This window comes from Alosa sapidissima, chromosome 2 (assembly GCF_018492685.1).
Source record: "Alosa sapidissima isolate fAloSap1 chromosome 2, fAloSap1.pri, whole genome shotgun sequence".
NCBI classification, from domain to species: domain Eukaryota; kingdom Metazoa; phylum Chordata; class Actinopteri; order Clupeiformes; family Clupeidae; genus Alosa; species Alosa sapidissima.
The window spans coordinates 18,552,370-18,572,457 of NC_055958.1; the positions used below are offsets into that span (position 1 = coordinate 18,552,370).

At 44.1% G+C, this 20,088-nt stretch overlaps 2 protein-coding genes across 13 annotated transcripts in view; one reads left to right on the top strand and one right to left on the bottom strand.

Annotated features, from left to right (window-relative positions):
• Positions 1–65: 65 nt before the first annotated feature.
• On the top strand, positions 66–7,681 carry prkra (protein kinase, interferon-inducible double stranded RNA dependent activator). Of its 3 annotated transcripts, none has more exons than XM_042084559.1 (8): positions 66–229; positions 836–1,008; positions 1,181–1,262; positions 1,372–1,447; positions 1,576–1,693; positions 2,237–2,331; positions 2,431–2,593; positions 4,897–7,681. In XM_042084559.1, exons 1-8 carry the CDS (start codon positions 207–209, stop codon positions 5,052–5,054), a joined length of 888 nt encoding a protein of 295 aa, XP_041940493.1. In that variant the 5' UTR covers positions 66–206; the 3' UTR covers positions 5,055–7,681. The 3 variants fall into 3 exon arrangements, with proteins under 3 accessions (XP_041940493.1, XP_041940495.1, XP_041940494.1); XM_042084561.1 differs by having other exon boundaries at positions 224–241; XM_042084560.1 differs by lacking the exon at positions 66–229 and adding an exon at positions 236–545.
• The window catches only part of osbpl6 (oxysterol binding protein-like 6), a 37,982-nt gene continuing 25,566 nt past the window's right edge, over positions 7,673–20,088 (bottom strand). For 6 of the 10 annotated variants that reach the window (XM_042084545.1, XM_042084542.1, XM_042084540.1 and 3 more), the window contains 12 exons: positions 19,713–19,820; positions 18,852–18,986; positions 17,435–17,522; positions 16,242–16,495; positions 15,084–15,221; positions 14,152–14,215; positions 13,890–13,968; positions 13,237–13,381; positions 12,770–12,914; positions 12,180–12,306; positions 11,811–11,933; positions 7,673–10,933 (listed from right to left, as the gene is read on the bottom strand). In XM_042084545.1, the coding sequence (XP_041940479.1) occupies positions 10,825–10,933; positions 11,811–11,933; positions 12,180–12,306; positions 12,770–12,914; positions 13,237–13,381; positions 13,890–13,968; positions 14,152–14,215; positions 15,084–15,221; positions 16,242–16,495; positions 17,435–17,522; positions 18,852–18,986; positions 19,713–19,820 (1,515 nt within the window). In that variant the 3' untranslated portion in view covers positions 7,673–10,824. The remainder of the gene's footprint in view (positions 10,934–11,810; positions 11,934–12,179; positions 12,307–12,769; positions 12,915–13,236; positions 13,382–13,889; positions 13,969–14,151; positions 14,216–15,083; positions 15,222–16,241; positions 16,496–17,434; positions 17,523–18,851; positions 18,987–19,712; positions 19,821–20,088) is intronic. The other 4 variants (XM_042084547.1, XM_042084549.1, XM_042084546.1 and 1 more) reach the window with 1 other exon arrangement.

A 20,088-nucleotide genomic window follows, 5' to 3' on the forward strand; every position in this document is an offset into this window, starting at 1 on the left:
ATCATTAAGGACTGCATTGTAATAAACCAATGAAAAAGCCCGCAACAAGAATGGTTTAAATGTAATTTGCTTTTAATCATGCCAGTCAAAGTTTGGGAAGTTATGATTGGGCAAGCAACTTCATGTTACACTGCGATAGGCCTACAAATTACGTCAGCCATTAAACCCGCCTGCTTTTGGGAAGACATCTCTACTGGTGGAGTCCGATGGACACATTAGCTACGAAGAAGTAAACAAATGCGTAATTCAGATATTAGATAAAGTGTTTCTGTGTTCATGTGGTCGGTCGCCTGCGTTAATAATAAGGCGGCAACATTTTAGCAACTTCTGGCACGTGCGTGTGTGGGTGCGCGCGAGCGCACATCTTTCTTTGGCTACTTAGTAGCTTATCATTTGCTAGCTTGCCAGAACAGTTTGCCCGGACGCACGTTGGCTAACATTAGCTTGCCGCATAGTAACGTCAGATTCTGAAAGTAGCTTTACCAGTTAACTTATATTCGATATCACTTCAGCAACTTTTCATTCTGTGAGATCAAAACGAACAGGTGAAATTGCATTTTGCTGTCCATTAATCTACCGGCATCAGTCCGTTAAAGGGAGTGCCTAACTAAACTGGCAAGAAGCTTTGTGTTAACATAAATATTAACGTTTGAAAGAATAGATAAGAGGACACTAACTAAAAGAAAGCCTACACTGTCCATGTAATCACACTACTGCGCTATATCTATACCTCAGTGTTTGTAAACTTCACTATTCACTGTTTTGATGAGTGGACCGTAGGCGCACGCTACCTGTGCTCCTTTTCGTCTGACAGAATGTCATACCCTTATTGCAGCATTTCCGAGCAAACTCAGATGGCATGTCCTGAGAAAACACCCATTCAAATTCTTCATGAATATGGCACGAAAATTGATTGCCTTCCAATTTATGACATGGAGAAAGCAGAGGGTACACCACATCAACCGAATTTTGTTTTTACTGTCACCATAGGTGAAATAACCTGCAGAGGTCAGTCACATTGTGTTTTCTGTTGTGCTATAATAATATTGTTATTAAGGATTAATTAGTCATTTTGTGTAATTGGAAATGCATATTGGCATTATCTGGATGTCAGTTAAGAGGAGGAAATGTCAAGATTCAAGCTCAGAGGCTGATTTTTGTGTCCTTTCTGGAAATTCAGGTCAAGGATTCAGTAAGAAAGCTGCAAAACATCAGGCTGCTGAGGCTGCACTGAAGGTCTTGGAAATGGATCCTGGGGCTCTGTAAGCTAGTTTACACTGTAGTACAGTACACTACAGTATACTAACATGACATACACACAAAAGACTTAGATGGACCAGACATCTAATATGCTTTGTGTCTCCATTGTAGGCCTGTGCTTCAGCGAACTGAGAACAACGGACTCTGTGAGCCAAATGATCAGCAGAACCCTGTCGGAGTGCTACAGGTGTTGTTCTGTGTTTTCTTCTGTTTGTTTCTCAGATTTCAGTCCTTTCTGTGTAGCTTACTCGTTGCAACTCATTTTTGTGGATATTGTTTTACACACGTTGAAACAAACTTTATCCATCCTCACAGGAGCTGGCTCTTCAGAGGTCATGGCATCTCCCTGAGTATGTGGTGGTGATGGAGACAGGTCCCTGCCACAACAAGGAGTTCTCCGTCACCTGCAGACTGGAGAACCTCATGGAGACCGGTAGCTTTAGAGAATGTGTTATTTGATGTGTGTGTGTGAGAGAGAGAAAGTGTGTGTTTTTAAAGATTGTGAGGTGTATAAACATAATGGTAAAATATTAGCAGGACCAAGTTAATGCGAGTTCTAGGATTTGCTTTATCAGTACTGTCTGGTCAGTTAAAGGTGCAGTCAGTGATTGTGCTCGAATCACATAAAATACTTTTAAAACAAACACAACTTGGGGGGTCGCTGTGGCGCAACAGGCTACAGCGCCCGTACCATGTACGGGTCCAAGTGCCCACGGGGACCCAGGTTCGAATCCGACCTGCGGTCATGTCCCAATGATCCCACCCCATCTCCCTCTCTCCCACTCACTTCCTGTCTATCTTCACTATCCTGTCAGAATAAAGGCAAAAAGCCCAAAAAATATAACAAAACAAACACAACTTACTGTGTAATCGCTGACTGTGCCTTTAAATGTATCAGTCATGTGATGTGTGAGTTCTCTAAACATGCTTAACATAATTAACAATGAAATGTTGTCATCATGAATGTATATATTAGGAACAGGAAGTTCAAAGAAAATGGCCAAGAAGGTTGCGGCTGAGAAAATTCTTGAGAAACTCCAAAGCCTATCAGGGTCTGCTGAAATTACATGGGTATGTTAAGTTAGTTTTTTTCATCGTTGAAAATATTTAAACAGTCCTTCAAATGGCTTCCTCTTTGAACTCTGCCTAACAGTCCTTTCACATCCTCAGACACCGAAGCCCATAGTCTACTTGGAAAGTCTGCGCCACTCGACAAGTGATACAATTTCTCAACTGAGGAGGACTCCTCTCAGCATCCCGAACACAGACTACGTCCAGATGATGCAGGACATATCGCAGGAGCAGGGCTTTGAGATCATTTACCACAATATAGGTGATTAAGCTTCTTCATCAGCTTGAAATGAAATATGGATTGGAATAGCTACACCAGGGGCCTCATTTATAAAAAAAAATGCGTAGAAACCACCCTTAATTTGATCTTAGATAATTTCTGAAGTGATCGTACACCCCTTCATCAATATCATTAGTAAGCAATACTTACCCCAATAGAGTTCGAATGATTGAATAAAAAACCTAAGGACATTTATCCTGCAGAAGAGTTGCTGCTTACATCTCGGGCTCTATCTTGGCGCAGCGCAAAGCATATTGCTATCATGAATCAAATCTTACACTCGACTTTTTCGCCATGCGTGTCACTTATTGAAGAAATGCGCTCAGGGGTGTGGCAATTAACGACCTAAGGTGTGGTCTGGCGCATTATCTAAAAATCACTATCTTACACTATCTAAAAAGCATTACGCCACTGAAAAACCTGGTCTATAGCGAAAGATCCATATGAAGCACAGCTGAAGACGCACTGTCACGAGATGTAAGCAGCAACTCCTCTGCAGGATATATGTCCTTAGGTCTTTTATTCAGTCATTCGAACTGTGTCGAACTGTGTTGCTTTTTTTCAGGCTGTTTTTGATTGTAACCCATTGTCAGTTAATAGTGAAAGTAATTAACTGTTTTTTTGTGGACTATGACACCACGGTGAAGTTAGTTTCACTTTGCCAATGAGTTCAAATAATAGACGAGTGCAGATGCGTGTAGGCTATTAGTGATGGGGACGAGACCGCCTATGCCGAGTCCGAGTCAAGACCGAGTCTGTTGGTTTCCAAATACAGTCGAGTCAGAGTCAAGACCGAGGAAGCAAGAGCAAGAAGCTCTTTGAGGAAGCAAGTCCGAGTCGAGACCGAGTCCTTTAGGAGTCGAGACCAAGACCATAAAAAAATGTCAGTTTTCATATTCATAATTTAATATCACCCCAGTTAATAATCAACCATTAGGCCTACAGACTAAGCTAGATTGGGAATTGTTTAGAGGAGCAGTCTTAACGTCTTAATATGGACTATGCTGACCTACAGACATTCACCGGCAGCAGAGCCATAGAGATAAATAAACGGCTCTGACGGCAGTATCTTTGCATTGCACCATGGCGCTGCTTGCTGTTAAAGGAAATGACAGATGTCATTTTCATTGGTTTAAATGTTACGCCCTAAACACACCCATGACTGATTAAGAAATATAAGAACTGCCTTTTTGCACCAGGCGGCCAACGTTTGATAACAAAATCACCCCTAATGTGGACTGGACAAACCCCTAAGATATTCGTCAGTGACCATGCGTTTTAGATCGCCGAGATAGGGCCCCTCGTGACAGTGCATCTTCAGCTTCATATGCGCCTTTCGCTATAGACCAGGTTTTTCTTGGTCAGTGGCATAATGCTTTTTAGATGGTGTAAGATAACAATTTTTATATAATGCACCAGACCACACCGTAGGTCGTTAATTGCCACACCCCTGGGCGCATTGTGTAATAAAAGAGAAAGGCATGGCGAAAAACTCAAGATGGGAATACGCTTTGCGTCGTGATAAGAATACGCTGTGTGCTGGGTTTCAGATTGCCAAGATAGCGTCCCATATATGAGGATGTGAGGCCCTGCTTTCAGACTATAACTTCCGTCCCTTGGTGGTGTATAGATTATATAAAATACCTATAGCCTACATTATATAGCCTACATGCAAATATTACCTTTCTGTTACGGAGCTGGGAATACCATGAGCACAAATGTAATTTTCATCTCTTAAATGAGGGCAATTGGACATTATATTAATCATTATTATTAAGAGAACACAAAATATATACTAGATCACCTGTAAGAATGTTAGTCACTCTATAGTAGGCCTTCGTGGTTTATTTTAGATGTTATGAAATAAGTAGGCTAAGCTATAGGCCCACCTTTTTTCACTTTTTTAAGTAGGCTAGTTCTCATTAGTTTCGTGTCAAACCATGAAACATTAAGCTGCGCCCAGTCTTCAAAAACTACTTCAAAAAACTTCTGCTGGTATTGATCATGCATATGGCATAGAAAGGCATGAGATTGTTGGTCTTGGAATTTTTTAATTCCAAGTTCTTGGACCTTAGATTACTTGCAGTACCCCGGCATTGCCACAAGGAAATGGTCGTACGTCAGGTTGGAACCTGACTTGGAGATAATCGGAGAAAATCTGAGCATTGGCATGGATTTGAGCGTAAGGACGGTCTAAGATTAAATCTGTGCATAAGGAAGTTTTGTAAATGAGGCCTCAGGCATGTCTGAAAATAATTCTTAACCACCCTGTGTGTCATTCACAGATGAGCTGACGGTGAACGGGCAGTACCAGTGCTTAGTGCAGCTATCTACCATGCCAGTGACTGTGTGCCATGGGACTGGCATCACTATTGGCAACGCACAGAATGACGCAGCACACAGTGCGCTTCAATATATCAAGATCATGGCTACGATGAAATAAGTCATTCCTGCTCTATAAATTAAATTGTACAGCGACATATGACATTGTTTTTGTGGCTAGCTGGTCCTTTTATTTTCCTTGGGCCTAAACCTTATTCCTTATGAAAACGTATAGGACAAATTCCCATGGAGTAGTCCTGTACACAAGGTGTCTTCAATTAATTATGGAACAGTCATTCTTGAGACATAATGGACCGAACTGTGACTTCAAAACTTGAGGTATACACCAAACCATGATTTTTGTGTACCGTTATACTCCCTAGACCCCATTACATACTGCTAAAAAAAATTAAGGGAACACTTTGATCATACACTGGATCGGTACTCTGACACTGTTTGGTACTGAGCACAAGTAAAATTTTTGAGGCGAGTGTTTTATTTTGCAAGAACTGTCAGACATTCTGTGAATAGTTTGAGAATGGAGAAAAGGGTGGAAGGTTTAAAAAAATGTGTTTTAACAATTGTGGCAAACTGTAAGTGTTCCCTTAATTTTTTTTTAGCAGTATTGTTGCTGCTAACGACGCATACATGTACGTATCATGGCTGCCATGCATATTCTGCGTTTGTTTGGTGCTTCGTCACGCACGTTGATGCGAGGTCTAACAGCAAGTATAACTTAGCCCTATCACAAAGATATTGTGAGATCAATATTTGTGAGATTATATTAAAATATATCTCTACAGATTAGAATATGTGAAATACTGGTACATGTAGTTTCATTTGTTTTTGCATAGTTTATTTTATTTAAATTTTGCTTCATGTTTTGTTAAAAAAAATGTCTTTTGGCTCAAGAATGACTGATCATACTCACAACACACAGGTTTACATACAGTCGTATGAAAAAGTTTGGGCATCCCTGACCATTTCCATGATTTTCATTTATAAAATAATTGGGTGTTTGGAATCAAATAACTGATGGACACATTAATATTTCAGTATTATTAGAATTGAGGTTTATTGGATTAACAGAAAATGTACAATATGCATCAAAACGAAATTAGACAGGTGCATAAATTTGGGCACCCCAACAGAAAAAGCACATCAATATTTAGTAGAGCCTCCTTTTGCAAAAGTAACAGCCTCTAGAGGCGTCCTATAGATTGTAATGAGTGTCTGGATTCTGGATGAAGGTATGTTGGACCATTCCTCCTGAACATCTCCAGTTCAGTTTTGAGGTTTGATGGTTGCCGAGCATGGACAGCCCACTTCAAATCATCCCACAGATTTTCATGATATTCAGGTCTGGGGATTGGGATGGCCATTCCAGAACGTTGTACTTGTTCCTTTGCATAGATGGAGTAGATTTTGAGCAGTGTTTTGGGTCATTGTCATTGGAATCCATGCGACCCTCAACTTTAACAAGATTCCCAGTGCTTGCCACTGGCCACACAGCCCCACAGCATGATGGAACCTCCACCAAATTCTACTGTGGGTAGCAAGTGTTTTTCTTGGAACGCTGTTCTTTTGCCGCCATGCATAACGCCCCTTGTTATGACCAAATAACTCAATCTTTGCTTCATCGGTCCACAGCACCTTATTCCAAAATGAAGCTGGCTTGTCTAAATGTGCGTTTGCATACCTCAAGTGACTGTTTGTGGCGTGTGTGTAGAAAAGGCTTCTTCCGCATCACTCTCCCGTACAGCTTCTTGTGCAAAGTGCGCTGAATTGTTGAACGATGCACAGTGACACAATCTGCAGCAAGATGATGATGTAATTCTTTGGAGGTGGTATGTGGGCTGTTTTTGACTGTTCTCACCATCCTTCGCCTTTACCTCTCCGATATTTTACTTGGCCTGCCACTTTTGGCCTTAACAAGAATTGTGCCTGTGGGCTTCCATTTCCTCACAGTGGACACTGACAGCTTAAATCTCTGCGATAGCTTTTTGTAGCCTTCCTCTAAACCATAATGTTGAACAATCTTTGTTTTCAAGTCATTTGAGAGTTGTTTTGAGGCCCCCATGTTGCCACTCTTTTTGACTCTAGGAAAGTCAAAGAGAAGAACAACTTGCAATTACAGTAGACACCTTAAATTCCTTTTCTCATGATTGGATGCACCTGTCTATGAAGTTCAAGGCTTAATGAGCTCACCAAATTAATTGTGTGTTCCAATTTATCAATGCCAAGTAGTTACAGGTATTCAAATCAACAAAATGACAAGGGTGCCAAAATCTTTGCACAGCCTATTTTTCACATCTGATTTAATTTCATACAACTTAATATTGCTACACTAAAAATCTTTGTCTGGAAAATACCCCAGTACTCGGCTTTTATTAGAAAATGAATGGCATGCCACTGTTTCTTATTATGCAGCCTCAGAGGGGTGCCTAAACATTTTCATACCACAGTTTGTAAATCGAGGGGGTTGGTTATACTGTTATACATTTAAGTTATACATTTAAGTTAAGTTAAGTTATACATTTTGAACACCGGTCTAAATAAAGTACCAGTATACATACTTAGGTCATGTTTTGATTGTTAACATGTATCTGAAAACTTTTAAAGTTGAAGTAGCCTTTTATGGCACCATTTGTTTGAAGATGAATATGTACTTCAGTTCAATCACTTTTTCAGTGGATTGAGATTCCAGTGTGTGGACTGTTTGAAATAAATATATCAATGTTGAAGATACATGATTTTATTAATTTTTTTCCTGAATTACATCCGGTTATGTACTGTGCTAATACATGTTTGTAAATGACAACAGAAGACGCTTGATCCTTGATCAAGTACTCAGATTTCTGACACCATAGAAATGAACCAAACACATGTCTATCTGGAAGTATCTTGTCAGCTGTTTGAAATTGTTTAACTGGAGTGCCTGTGCAGTCAACACTTGATGTCCCCCACACTAATACAACAACAGGAGGCATGATTTTTTTCTATAGTTGTTTTTTTTTTATATTAGAACAAGCACTATGTAGCAGCAGTGTACAGTGTTCATGGAAAGATATGTTCTTATACAATTGCACTTCTTCAGAGGGAACCCATCATTATATGGATTGATGTAACAAAGATGACAGCCCATCACAGCACGCAATTGTGCATGTCTGCTTAAGGGGGAAATCCAAAGTGAAAAAAACTCCCAATTGAAAAACACAAACAAGAAAATCAAACAAACAAAATATTTTTGTAAGGCATTTGCAACATTCATTGGCAGGCTATGTCTTTTATACATGCAGATATAAGGAACAGTACAATGTGACTAATCAGACACTGAGTCCCTTAGCTTAGCTTTAGTTAACCAAGATCAGCAACAGGACTTTATCTGACTTCAGATACAGCAAACTATTTGATGCCAAAATGTCTTAAAATATAAAATTCTTAACTGGACAACATTTGATCATCATATGAAGTCTTCGTTACAGCAGTTCAATCAACAATCAACTCCCAATAAATATGCATATTACCACGTCATTACCATCCTTGGTCAAAACCATTGCCACAATATGGCAATGCACCCTGATGCTTCTGCACAGTGAACACAGTATTGATAACTGCTGTTCACTACTCATCTGTAAAATGAATGACCGCATCAAGAGCTGGAATCAGCAGCTGATGTACACTGCGTTGTCTGTCCACCATTATACATAGTAACAAGTCTTTCTATACTTCACCACCTTGATCAAGTACACGTGTGGCACACATATAAGCACACTGGACAGCATGACTGGAATTCCCTTTCAATTTTCAAGAAAAATGACCCTTAGGCCAATGAGTGGTTGCTCTGCAGGGAAGATTTATGTGACTTAGTAGAATCAGCCATTTGGGGTGTAGAGAGCACAAGTCCAGCTTTGTTCATCCCATTGTTACAGACACTGCTTTAGGAGAGAGCCGGTAAGCTATGTAGAAGCGGTAGTGTTAGTTGAGGAAACACTCTCCTAGTTATTGGATCATAAGAGTCTGTGGTCAAACGGTGTTCAGTAGATGTGTTAAGGCACAGCAAGTGGAGCTGACGCAGTGAAACATGTCTTAACACAGTGAACAACACACTGCGTTGAGTGAAGCTATTGTATGGAATTGAGTACTTAACACATCAGGCTACTTGTCTAATATCCGTGATGTATTTTCCTGTAACCTAAGGACAAAACATTCTACAGAACACAAGAAGATTATGGTCCTTAATATAATTTACACAAGCCTATAACAATTAAAAAAAAAAAAAACTGTATACGTCGCTTGCTTAGATGTATGGTTGATGTCTTGATCAATTTGAGCATTTGTTGTATTTAAGTTTTGTTTTACATGTATTTAAGAATCAGAAAATAATGATTCCGTAGTAAACTAAAGCATGTTAAAAACGATAGTAGTTTCCAAAACTATTGTGTGTAAAAAAAGCATGGAATGTGTATCTAAAAAAAATGCAAGGCAGTGGTGATGGAAAGGTCTTTAAATCAAATGTCCTGTACACTGGTCGTTTTGGTAAATCCTTGTATCATGGCCATAAACTCTCCTGGTATATATAACTTCTTCATTTAACATTCACATTTCTGTTTGAGTATTCTTTCTTCTTTGGCTTATGAAAATCATAAATTCTATTCTATATCTGTATGATTCCCTCACGCCAGTTATCTGCCAAGCCTCTGACCTCTGTGTGCCTGGAATACAGAATGTGGTTTAAGTCCCTAATCTCTGACTGCCTTCTGTTTCTTTATGTAGTACCTACTGACAGCCAGCAGGGGGACCCAGTGGTATGTATATCCCAGAGCCGTATACAGTATACAGGTACTGTATATACGGCTCTGGTATTTCCTGGTGGATATACGTCAAATTGTATAGTGTAAAAACAGAAAAAAGCAGAGTAGAAGCAGAGGATGTTGTGTGGAAGTCCAAATGCTGAGTTCATAGAGGCAAAAGAGGGACAAGGTCTGAAGTCTGCTGGCAACTACAGAGCTGCACATTGTCTTTGAGATCAGCTCTCAACATCATTTACAATAAAATCTAATTCTTTGGGTGCGTCATTGGGATAAATCAAACGTTGGGTGCATGTGCACACATGACTAGTGTCCACTTGTGTACTCCACAGAACATTCTCAACAATCAAACCAGAGCCGCGTGTTCCAAGAGAGAGTACAGCTATGATAGAGGTTCACGGACAAGGCTCTGTTGCCTGTGGGTAAGGCTCACACATTTGTTGGATACCTATTTATCATTTTAATGTGTTCACTTTTCTTCATCTTTTTTGTTGTTTTTTACAAAAATACCACTACTTTTTAAATCTACAAATGAGGTGACAAGTCATTTTAGCATATGCCAATGAAAAAGCTGCCTTCTAAACATGCATGATATATTGTAGGTATAGTTCACTGAGACCTAAGCTCAAACACTGGCCTAACCCATATAGCGCTGTAACAAATCAACTGAGCGGTCACAAAAAGCTTAAAGTGTGTGACAGTAGTGGTGGTAAGCCAACTTTGTTTTAATCATGTTTTTTGTGTGTTTTTCTTTTAAGGCAAGGAAATACTCAAAAGCCTGACATGGTCTCAAGGGGGTAGATCTACACGGTGGCCTTAGACGGACTGCCCTGACCAACCTGTTTTCTGCGAGTTAGTGGGGAGGGCACAGTCTGAGACTGCGTTGAACAAGACTGGATGCTGCAGGCCTTCGGCTGGTGGCTGTGGTTAGTTATCGCTCAGTTCCGCAGTCCGACACAACGTTTTATGCATGTAGCCTTGACATAGAGATCGCAGCTCTCAACATCATTGTGCATAGGTAAAGCTTCTTTTTGTCGGCGATGATGATATGTTGAGCGCAGGAAGGCATCCATCCAAGTGCTACCACAGTTGAGGGTTCTCCATCTTCACGAAGCCGGGATCTTTGCGAAGCTCCCAGTAGGTATTGTTGGACACCCATCTCTCTCTCTGGCTGAGATCCACAACTTTCCTGAAATGGCAGAAGGAAAGGAAAACGCTTTTATGAAGTCCACTGTTGTTTGATGCTGCTGCATGTATGCAATACTGACACAGGAAACAGTGCTTGTTACACTTAGCTTCTCTTTGTTGTATTGTTTTGTTTGTTTGTTGTATTTTCCTTCCCACTATGTTAAGCGACCTTGGGTTTGAGAAAGGCGCTATATAAACTAAACATATTATTATTATTATTATTTGTGAATATTTGTGAACACACACACACACACACACACACACGCACGCACACACGCACGCACACACGCACGCACACACCGGAAAAGCATGGACTCAATGTAACTGATCTGTACCTTCACATGCTTGCAAACATGTTGAAGAGAGGATGTCACACGAGCCTAGCTGATGTTAATGATTACCAACCAGTGGATTTTTTTTATCAGGCGCACCTCTGAAATGTTCTTATAAGGCAATGTTTGGGATTGTGGCTGACGTTGCTAGCTGGAAGGTTTCACAAACATCACATTTTTAGGTACTTGCCACAACATGTCTACTGTGGTTGATTACCACTACTTCTGCAGCATGTAGGTACTTAGCCTGGGGCTAAGTTATCTTTCTAAATATTCTACACAATCCCCTATATGTATTTTGTTAGCCTAAACCTATTCAAAATGTAAGCAGTAAAAACTGCTTTTCCCAAGTGTTATTACTATAATAATATATTACTATATTATTGCCCAATGAACCATCTGTTTTTTGAGTGAGATACCGTATGTGTCAGTGTCTTTACTGTTTCACGAGAGAAGGTTGAGGCTGAAGTATTTCCTGAGATGGACACACCACCCTGATCGTATCTCTCTGGTGTACTAAGCGCTCTGACGCCGCAGCGTGCTCACTTGAAGAAGCGCGGCTGGTACTTGGTGTTGTTCTCGTCGTTCCACTTCCTCCGGGTCCTCTGGAGGTCCTCGATGCGCTGCTTCTCGGCGGCCGCCATCTCCACGTTACCCTCCTCCAGGAACCTGAGGGGGCAGCAGCGCTCATTAGGATCACAATCCCCACACTAATCACACGCTGCGCTCAAACCACTCCACCCGCCTCTTCACCACTGCTGATTGCTGGTTGCTTTTCTGAGACAAGACAGTGAAGTGAGGAGTGCAGCAGCAGCAGCAGCAGTAGCAGGCGGCAGTATTTTGTATCTGTATCTGCCGGCACGCTTTGATGCACTGCGCCCCACAGGGCATGAGGTGCTCTGTGTGGATACGTACCTCTGATCGGGCCTGAAGCGGGCGTCGGTGGGCGGCAGCATGTCCTTCATCACGGGGCACAGCTCATTCAGCTCGATGGCAAAGCGGGTGAAGCCGTAATACAGCTCGTAGTCCATGGGCATGGAGCCTGACATAAATGAAATGGCAGCCATCACACAAAAAGATTCCCTTGATGTGAAAATCAGACTAAAACCCACCAGTGAGGGCTATTGCTGTGTGCTTGTGAATTTTGTCTAAATGAGAATCTACATTTAACAGTTCAGCAACAGTTGTGCCAGGAACGAAAACAAAACAGGACATTGAACACACTGTTGGTTGGTACTAATTGGAAAATTACACCCCAATCTTAAGGAGAGTGACACCGCAACCACCACATCTTGTGTGGCTGCCATAACAGTGTATCTCCCAGAGTAAACACAACAAGGGCTCATTACAAGTAAGAGTGGTATTTACATGGTATCAAGCCCATTAATTACAGTGTGAAAATAAACAGACAGCACTGTTTACAACAGGCCCCACATTCAGAAACCACTCTGGCAGTTTCTTCCATTCCTGCGCTGCTTAACAACCCAGAAGTGCCTTTGAAGTACCTGGCCTCCAGATGCACTTGGCAGAGGGCGGGACGCCGCAGTAGAGCCCCTCGTGCCACTTCCCAAACAGCCGGTGCACCACCTTCCCCTCCTGGTCCATCACGAAGCCCTGCACCTCGTTCACATTGGAGCTCCAGTAGTTCCCCTGCAAAAGCACAAGCCCATGAAAGAGTCTCTCGGCTGGACTAACACGGCCCCCCACACACTGGGCTCAGTCCCTCTCCCTCCGGAGCAGCCGAGCTGCTGTAGCACTTAAATGCCGGTGGGGGCATAAGCTGCATTACACGGACCGGCTATTTTTAGGCAGTGCTGCATGACTCCCGTTCCAAGTGTTCGGAGCTGCGCTGCCTGCCGGCTTTTTTGAGCACGAGAAAGAAGGCCTCACCTTGACACACACACACACACACACACCCCACACACACACACCTGTGAGTGTGCTTTTTTGAGCATGGGAAAGGAGGCCTCACCTTGACAAAAGTGAGCTTGCAGATGCAGGCGCTGCTCTTGGTGTTGCGGATGGTGATCTCGCCGTAGTGCTCGATCCACCGCCTCCCACTCAGGATGTTGTGCACACAGGTGGTGACTTTGTTCCACTCGTAGTGGTCTCCATAGCTGCAGAGACAGGGGCACTCGTTAAATTCAGATTAAGGCTCGTTTAACGAATGAGCAAGACGTTTGCTTCCACATCATTGGTGCAGTGGAAATAAAGTCCTTGGCTTTAAGCTTTCCCTGGTAGGCTCAGTAAAACTCTTCAAAGGTGCTGCACACTGGCTTGTGAACACACTGTTCCTCAGAATCTGGGGGCTTGGGGGAGGAGGCTGGTGCTGACACACTTGCAGTTCATTCCTCTGATTTATTTGTCATCTGTGTGGTGAACACTCAAAGCCGAAACAGTTCCCTTTGATAGTGAGCAAGCGGCTTTCAGCAATAACTCACCCCATCCGAAACCCCTAATATTCTCAAAAGGTGAGAAACATCTCTATTAGCCTTTCAGAGATTGCAAGGAAATAATAAGGATGCTTCACTGACGTGAACAAACACCTGTCTGATTGAGCTACAGGAGGGAGGGGAAAATGGGAGTATAAGAGAGAACAAGATTTGCTGAGTGTCTGCAGGTTACCTTGGAAGCATGACGTTAACGGTCCCAATGGGAAGGATTTCCATCGATTTCCCCCAAAACTTATTTTTCCATCTGACATCTATGATAATAAAACATGGAGACAACATCACAATTCTACTACAGCATTTAGTCACAATCTCATGTCTATTAATGTCAAATAAAAAAGATAATAACGGATACTACAGTAACAGTTCTGCATGCACTGCACATTTATCAAATACAACCTACAACTCTCAGTTGGAAAAGCAAACTAGAAACATACCTTGCCAGAAGGTGAACTTTTTGGATTCACAGTGACAAGCTGAGATTGGTGGATGGTGGCTCACCTTTACAAAGACAGAGAGCACAGATCAGTAAGATTCCGTTCATGAACTCTGTAGAAGTATGCAGCCTTAGTCCAACTGCTAGTTAAGAGTTTCTTTTATACATGTTAATTATTATGCCCTGAGCAGAATTATATAATATGTATGATGAGTCAGCACAGACTAGTGGGGAGTATATCACTTCAGCATGCACTGCAGGGAATGATACAGAACACAGGACTTCTGCACGCATGAACAAACATATCACACGCGCACATACTCGCACAAACACACACACGCATAAACACACACACACAAACACACACACGCACATACACGCGCAAACACACACACACACACACACACACACGCACACACACGCAAACACACACACACACACACACACACACACACACACACACACACACGGATTGAGAGGGAATGCATTTGATCAGCATGTAATAGGCTGATAGGGTTAGAGTGTTTCCAGAGTGGAGGCATATTCAAGTGTGTCACATGAGGCCGGCAGTGAGTCACTGTCTCCCGCTAAGAGGAAGAGGTCTAAGCTGGCTTAAGGCAATGTCACAGAGTGTGTGCACGCATGCGTGCCAATGTGTGTGTGTGTGTGTGCATATATGCAAGTATATTTGTACAGGAAAGAGTGTGTATGTGTGTGTGTCCCTAAAGGTTTGTATGTGTGTTTCCAATAGCCTCTGGGCGAGGGGAAAAAGCACAATGCTGACAAATGCACTTTTACCATTGGAAAACCGGAGGAAAAGGAGGAGATGTGTTTTGATGGAGGACCGTGCTGCCTGGGCACAGGTCAAGAGGTCACTCCTGCGGAGGCGCCACCCCACCTACGGGAAAGACACCACGAGCCAAAGGGCCTCACCTGTTCCGAGAAAAAGCAAAAGCCCTTGTCCTCCCGGATACATTCGTACGTCTCTCCAAGTAAAGGGTTGAATGGCTTGCTTCCCGCTCTGTAGTACGTGGATGAATATCCTGAGATTGCAAACGCAGCTACTAGGACCTGCAGAAAAGGAGGACACAGCAAGCTTTAGTGCTGTCGAAGAAGTTAACTGGCGCGCCATCTCAAATCTAGCTGGATAAACCGAAACAGGAAGTAGCAGCCAAATGAACCCAGTGCAGCGCAAATGAGGCCCAGAGCTGAAATGGTCTCAGAAGACCCAAGCAGATCAGAGGAATTCTAATTCTATTTCTGTGATGCTATGGCAAAGAACTGGAACTAGGCTGCCAAAAAAGGGAGTGAATGTGGGGGTGAATCATGCCTAGTCTGCTTGGTGAGCCATGCATTGTGTGTGTGTGTGTGTGTGTGTATGTGTGTGTGTGTGTGTGTGTGTGTGTGTGTGTGTGTGCGCGGAAGGAGGGGGGGGGCTTGCATATGTGCGTGTGTGTCTGAGCCCCAGGGTTGCTCCACTGGAACACTTCCCACAGCATGTGACAGACCCAAGCAGTGTGCCGCTCTGCCATGCTCTCTTTGTTCTCCCTCCCTAGATGTGCTGCTAAAGCCAGTTCCTCAGACGCTAGATGTGCTGCTAAAGCTAGTTCCTCAGACGCTAGATGTACTGCTAAAGCCAGTTCCTCAGACGCTAGATGTGCTGCTAAAGCTAGTTCCTCAGACGCTAGATGTGCTGCTAAAGCTAGTTCTTCAGACGCTATTGTAAATGTGCTGCTAAAGCTAGTTCCTCAGACGCTAGATGTGCTGCTAAAGCTAGTTCTTCAGACGCTATTGTAAATGTGCTGCTAAAGCTAGTTCTTCAGATGCTAGATGTGCTGCTAAAGCCAGTTCCTCAGACACTAGATGTGCTGCTAAAGCTAGTTCCTCAGATGCTAGATGTGCTGCTAAAGCTAGTTCTTCAGACGCTCCTGCAGCAGCACTACATTTTCTATGTTTTCACTCTTTTGTGCACACTGTAGGAGGGTGGACTGTGAGTGGACCTGACATATGGGCATGTCCAAATGGACCTCAGTCTGCATGCCTATGTCCTGCGTGTCCTGTCTGCTTGTCTGTGAGCGGCGCTGACGGTACCATGCGTTCATAGGGGTCCTCGGTGTCGGCGGCCTTGTCCAGCAGTTCGGTGTACTCCAGCTCCTCGCACATGTGCTGCAGAGTGTTGAGCGGCTCGTTCAGCTCCACCGGCATGGACACCTTGGACAGGTCTTTGCCGATGTTGTTGCGCAGGATGTTCCACAGGTTGATGTTGCTGGTGTCCGGGGAGGGCGCGGGCAGGCACGAGCGGCGTCCATTACGGAAGGCCCCGCCGGCCAGGTCACCGTTGGCAACTGCAAACCAAACATCGCAGAGCCAGTTGGACCTCAAGAAGGAGCTTATTCAATAGCATTTGCTTTCCAAAGCAGCTACCCTAACAGCATTCTGATTTAGCTTGAAAAACTTTGTAAAACTACCACTACTTGGATATCTGTGTATTAGATTATACAGTGGAATCCAACTGTGAAAACAATGTAGGGAACATCCTGTGTTGTTCCTTATTCCGGACTGTGCCTTATCAACACAGGCAGGTTATTGCACGGGGCAGTGAGCGAGTTAATATCTGTCCAAGGCAATCTATGAGGTAGGTGTAAGGCAAAAGCAAAGAATGTTACAAAGGACAAAACAAGGTGAACCAGTGGTCTCATGTCTGGACTGTCTTAAATCCTAATCATGTGTCCGACAAATATGTGCCAGTGGCTGGCCCAGATATTAAGTGTAGGTGAGGCACTGGTCATGCTTGTGATGGATGGCTCAGGCCACTGCAACAAGATTGGATTAGGTGGGAGGGTGTGGGAACAAGCAACTTTGGGGCTCTGAAGACAACGGCCCTGCTGCAACCCCATGGATCATTTCCAAATCAGAACAGCTTTTTAAATGTATTTTTTTGAGACAGACCTTATCATGTAACTCAGGTAATTGAGTGTATCTGTATATGTGGTAGTGGCAGAGTACAGAGTGATTAAGGTCTGAAAGTTAACACTGAACACTGAAGCCTTCCAGGGGGCAAACTTATTAATTGTGGAAGCAGGGGTCTTCACAAGGTGACCTCTAATTACGAGAGAAAGGCTGGATGGACAGTGGGTGGGCAGGAGTGCATGGCAGTAACACACAGGGGCCGCCCACAGCCCTACCTTCCCTGCCCTCTCCTCCCTTTTCCCTCTTCATCCCCCCCATCACATTAGCTTCTCTCTCTAATGGAGCACGGGAAGAGAAGAGAGACGGCCGCCTACTTTGTCGGGAGACGTTGTCATTGACGCTGGCGTTGTCCTCGGAAATGTTATCGCTCACATCGCTGACGTATGACTCATCGTCTGATGCCTGCAAGACAGGAGACAGAAGCGGGGAGAGTGCGTGTTAGACTGAGGCGGGTTTTCCTTTTTTTTCTCTATTGGGGACGGAGGGAGAGGGGAGGGGGTCAGTTTGGACCGTCACCAACTACCCCCAGCAGCAGCCCATGGAGAAAGCATGAGGATGCCAAAGTCAATTTTCTGTTCTTGCTGCTGTCTACTATCTCTTCCCCCCTCTCTCTTCCTCTTCCTCTCTCTCTCTCTCTCTCTGTCTCTCTCTCTCTCTTTCTCTCACACACACACCAACTCTCTCTCCTCTCTCTGCAGTCCTTGCTGGAGAGAACACTGGGGTGAGAAATCAGTTAAGACTGCGTCACGACTTGTGGCTGCTACACCGTGAAATGCTGCAGTGTATGTTCCCTTGCTTCAAAAAAAAAAAAAAAAAAGAAAAGAGACCAGGAGCTGTGGGCATTGATTAATGCCAAGAAAGTGCTTACAGGGCTTAGTGCTTGTACCTTAACACTGTGAAACCTACACGTGCATTACTCACATCGTGTGTCATTTTGTTATGGCTATTACCGATTACATGGACGCTTACTGGTAACTATCCATCTGTCTAGAGCCCAGATGCCCTATGAGAGCTGCAGGGCTTTCTGTGGCTAACACGGTGGAGTGAATGTATTTCTATTGGGAGTCTGGTCTGTGTGCAGCAACAGTCAAGCACATTAAAGACACAGCTGGATCATGAGAGCTGGCCGGCCTTCAAGTCATCACCACCACAGAGCGCGGCGTCGGCGCGGGATGCACCGGCTCTGGCACTCATCCCCACCGCGATCGCAGCGGCAAAAACTACCACCGACTGCCGCGAGCGAGGGAGTCTGACTGCAAATGAACAAGCCCATCCATTACCCCTCCGACAAGCAAGCAGACCGTTCTCGGCGGAGACAAATAACGAAGCCGTAACGCTCGGAGAAAGACAGCCAAAATAAAGGCCTAATCTTTCAGCTGCCGCGCTCAGTCGGCATGCGAGTTTGAAATAAATGCCCAGTGACAGAGCCACGCTCCGCGAAGAATAGAATAGACTGGGGAAATATGATGGAGGAGAAAATGCAGATAGAGTCTACTGCTCTCCTCTCTCAGTGGCGGTGGACTCCTTCTGAGGCCTGTTGCATCCTTCTCTCTGCACTCGTTAGGGCGCTAACTCAATAGCTCCATCCGCACTGTCCTGGAGCGCCCACTGCACCTGTCCCCCCCCCAGGGCTCTCCAGATCCATCTGCTCCAGGCTGTCCGCTGCTGCCCCCTAGCCCTCCTCCACCCTCCCTCCCTGGCTCGCCCGCTCACTTCCTCTCCGACGCTTACCTCATTTTCCGAAGAGCTCGCTGACAGAAGCACTTCCTGGGCGTCAAAGAACTCCGACACCGACTCAGACATGGACAGCCGGCTCTCATTGGAGGTTTGCTGCGTGAGCGGGATTCCCACGACGATCTGCTCGGCCTGTTAGTGAAAGGGAAGAGGGGGGGGGGGGGGGGGGGGTTGGGGGGATGCCAGTCAATTCTGATTCAGTGTTCAGTATGAGGAGGCACTGGAGGACGCAGTGTTGGAAATCCCAACGGCACACTGTATGCAGGATTCATTTGTGCTCTGAGGTCTGCACTACCGCGGATGAGCCTCAGCTAGCCCACAGCTTTCATCCAAACTCTCGATTAGTCTCTGAACTGGAGTGGTGAACACAAGCAGCTTTCACCAGCTACCATTTTTATTCTGAGACTTACGTCCTATGATCCAGATCACATTACCCATTATATTAATGTCTTGTTTTTAAGATGGCCTCCAATGTACTGTGTATGGTAACTAACAACTTCATTATCATTTTTAATATTTAGTTAGAAGGCACTGCCTGCCTGATACTGTTGCAGCTTGTGTGCCAAGCTAGAAGGCAGTTCATGCATAATAGAGAACTCATCTCGCGTTTACAATTCATCATCATGCAGGCAAATCCTGTGCGGCAGGGCTTCTGAATATTCTCTGTTATCATAGACATATCCCCGATGCCTCCACCAAAAAAAATCCACCTAATGCCAACTAGAAATCACTACTGCAGTCACAGCCTTCCCAGAAAACAGCATTAAGTTAGGACAGTAAAGGTCGCCAGGTTATGCTGGGGTCACTCAGTGGATAAAAAGATTAACTGACTTGTCATGATTACAATGGCTATCCTACCTCATCAGGGCTGGGGATGATGTTGACACTGACCACTTGATCAGAGAGCACCGACTCAGAATGGATGCGGTTCAGACGGGTCCGAAGCTCAGCATTTTGGGACAGGGCCTGAAACAATATTACCAACAACATCAAAAGTAATGTCCCATTGGCCTCCTGTAACAGCGAGCTTGGGCTAAATGATTATATCAAAATAAACAACAGAGAGCAGCTGTGCTATTTATGGGCATTGTGTTTCAGTCCATTCTAAAGCACCTCACAGAAAAGGCTACACTCTGAAAGCTTGGGGAAAAAAATGAATGCTCTCAAAGCCAAAGGGGTTTCCTTTTGGTGAGCAGGGTGTGGGTGAAGGGACTGTTTAGAGACAGACATCTCT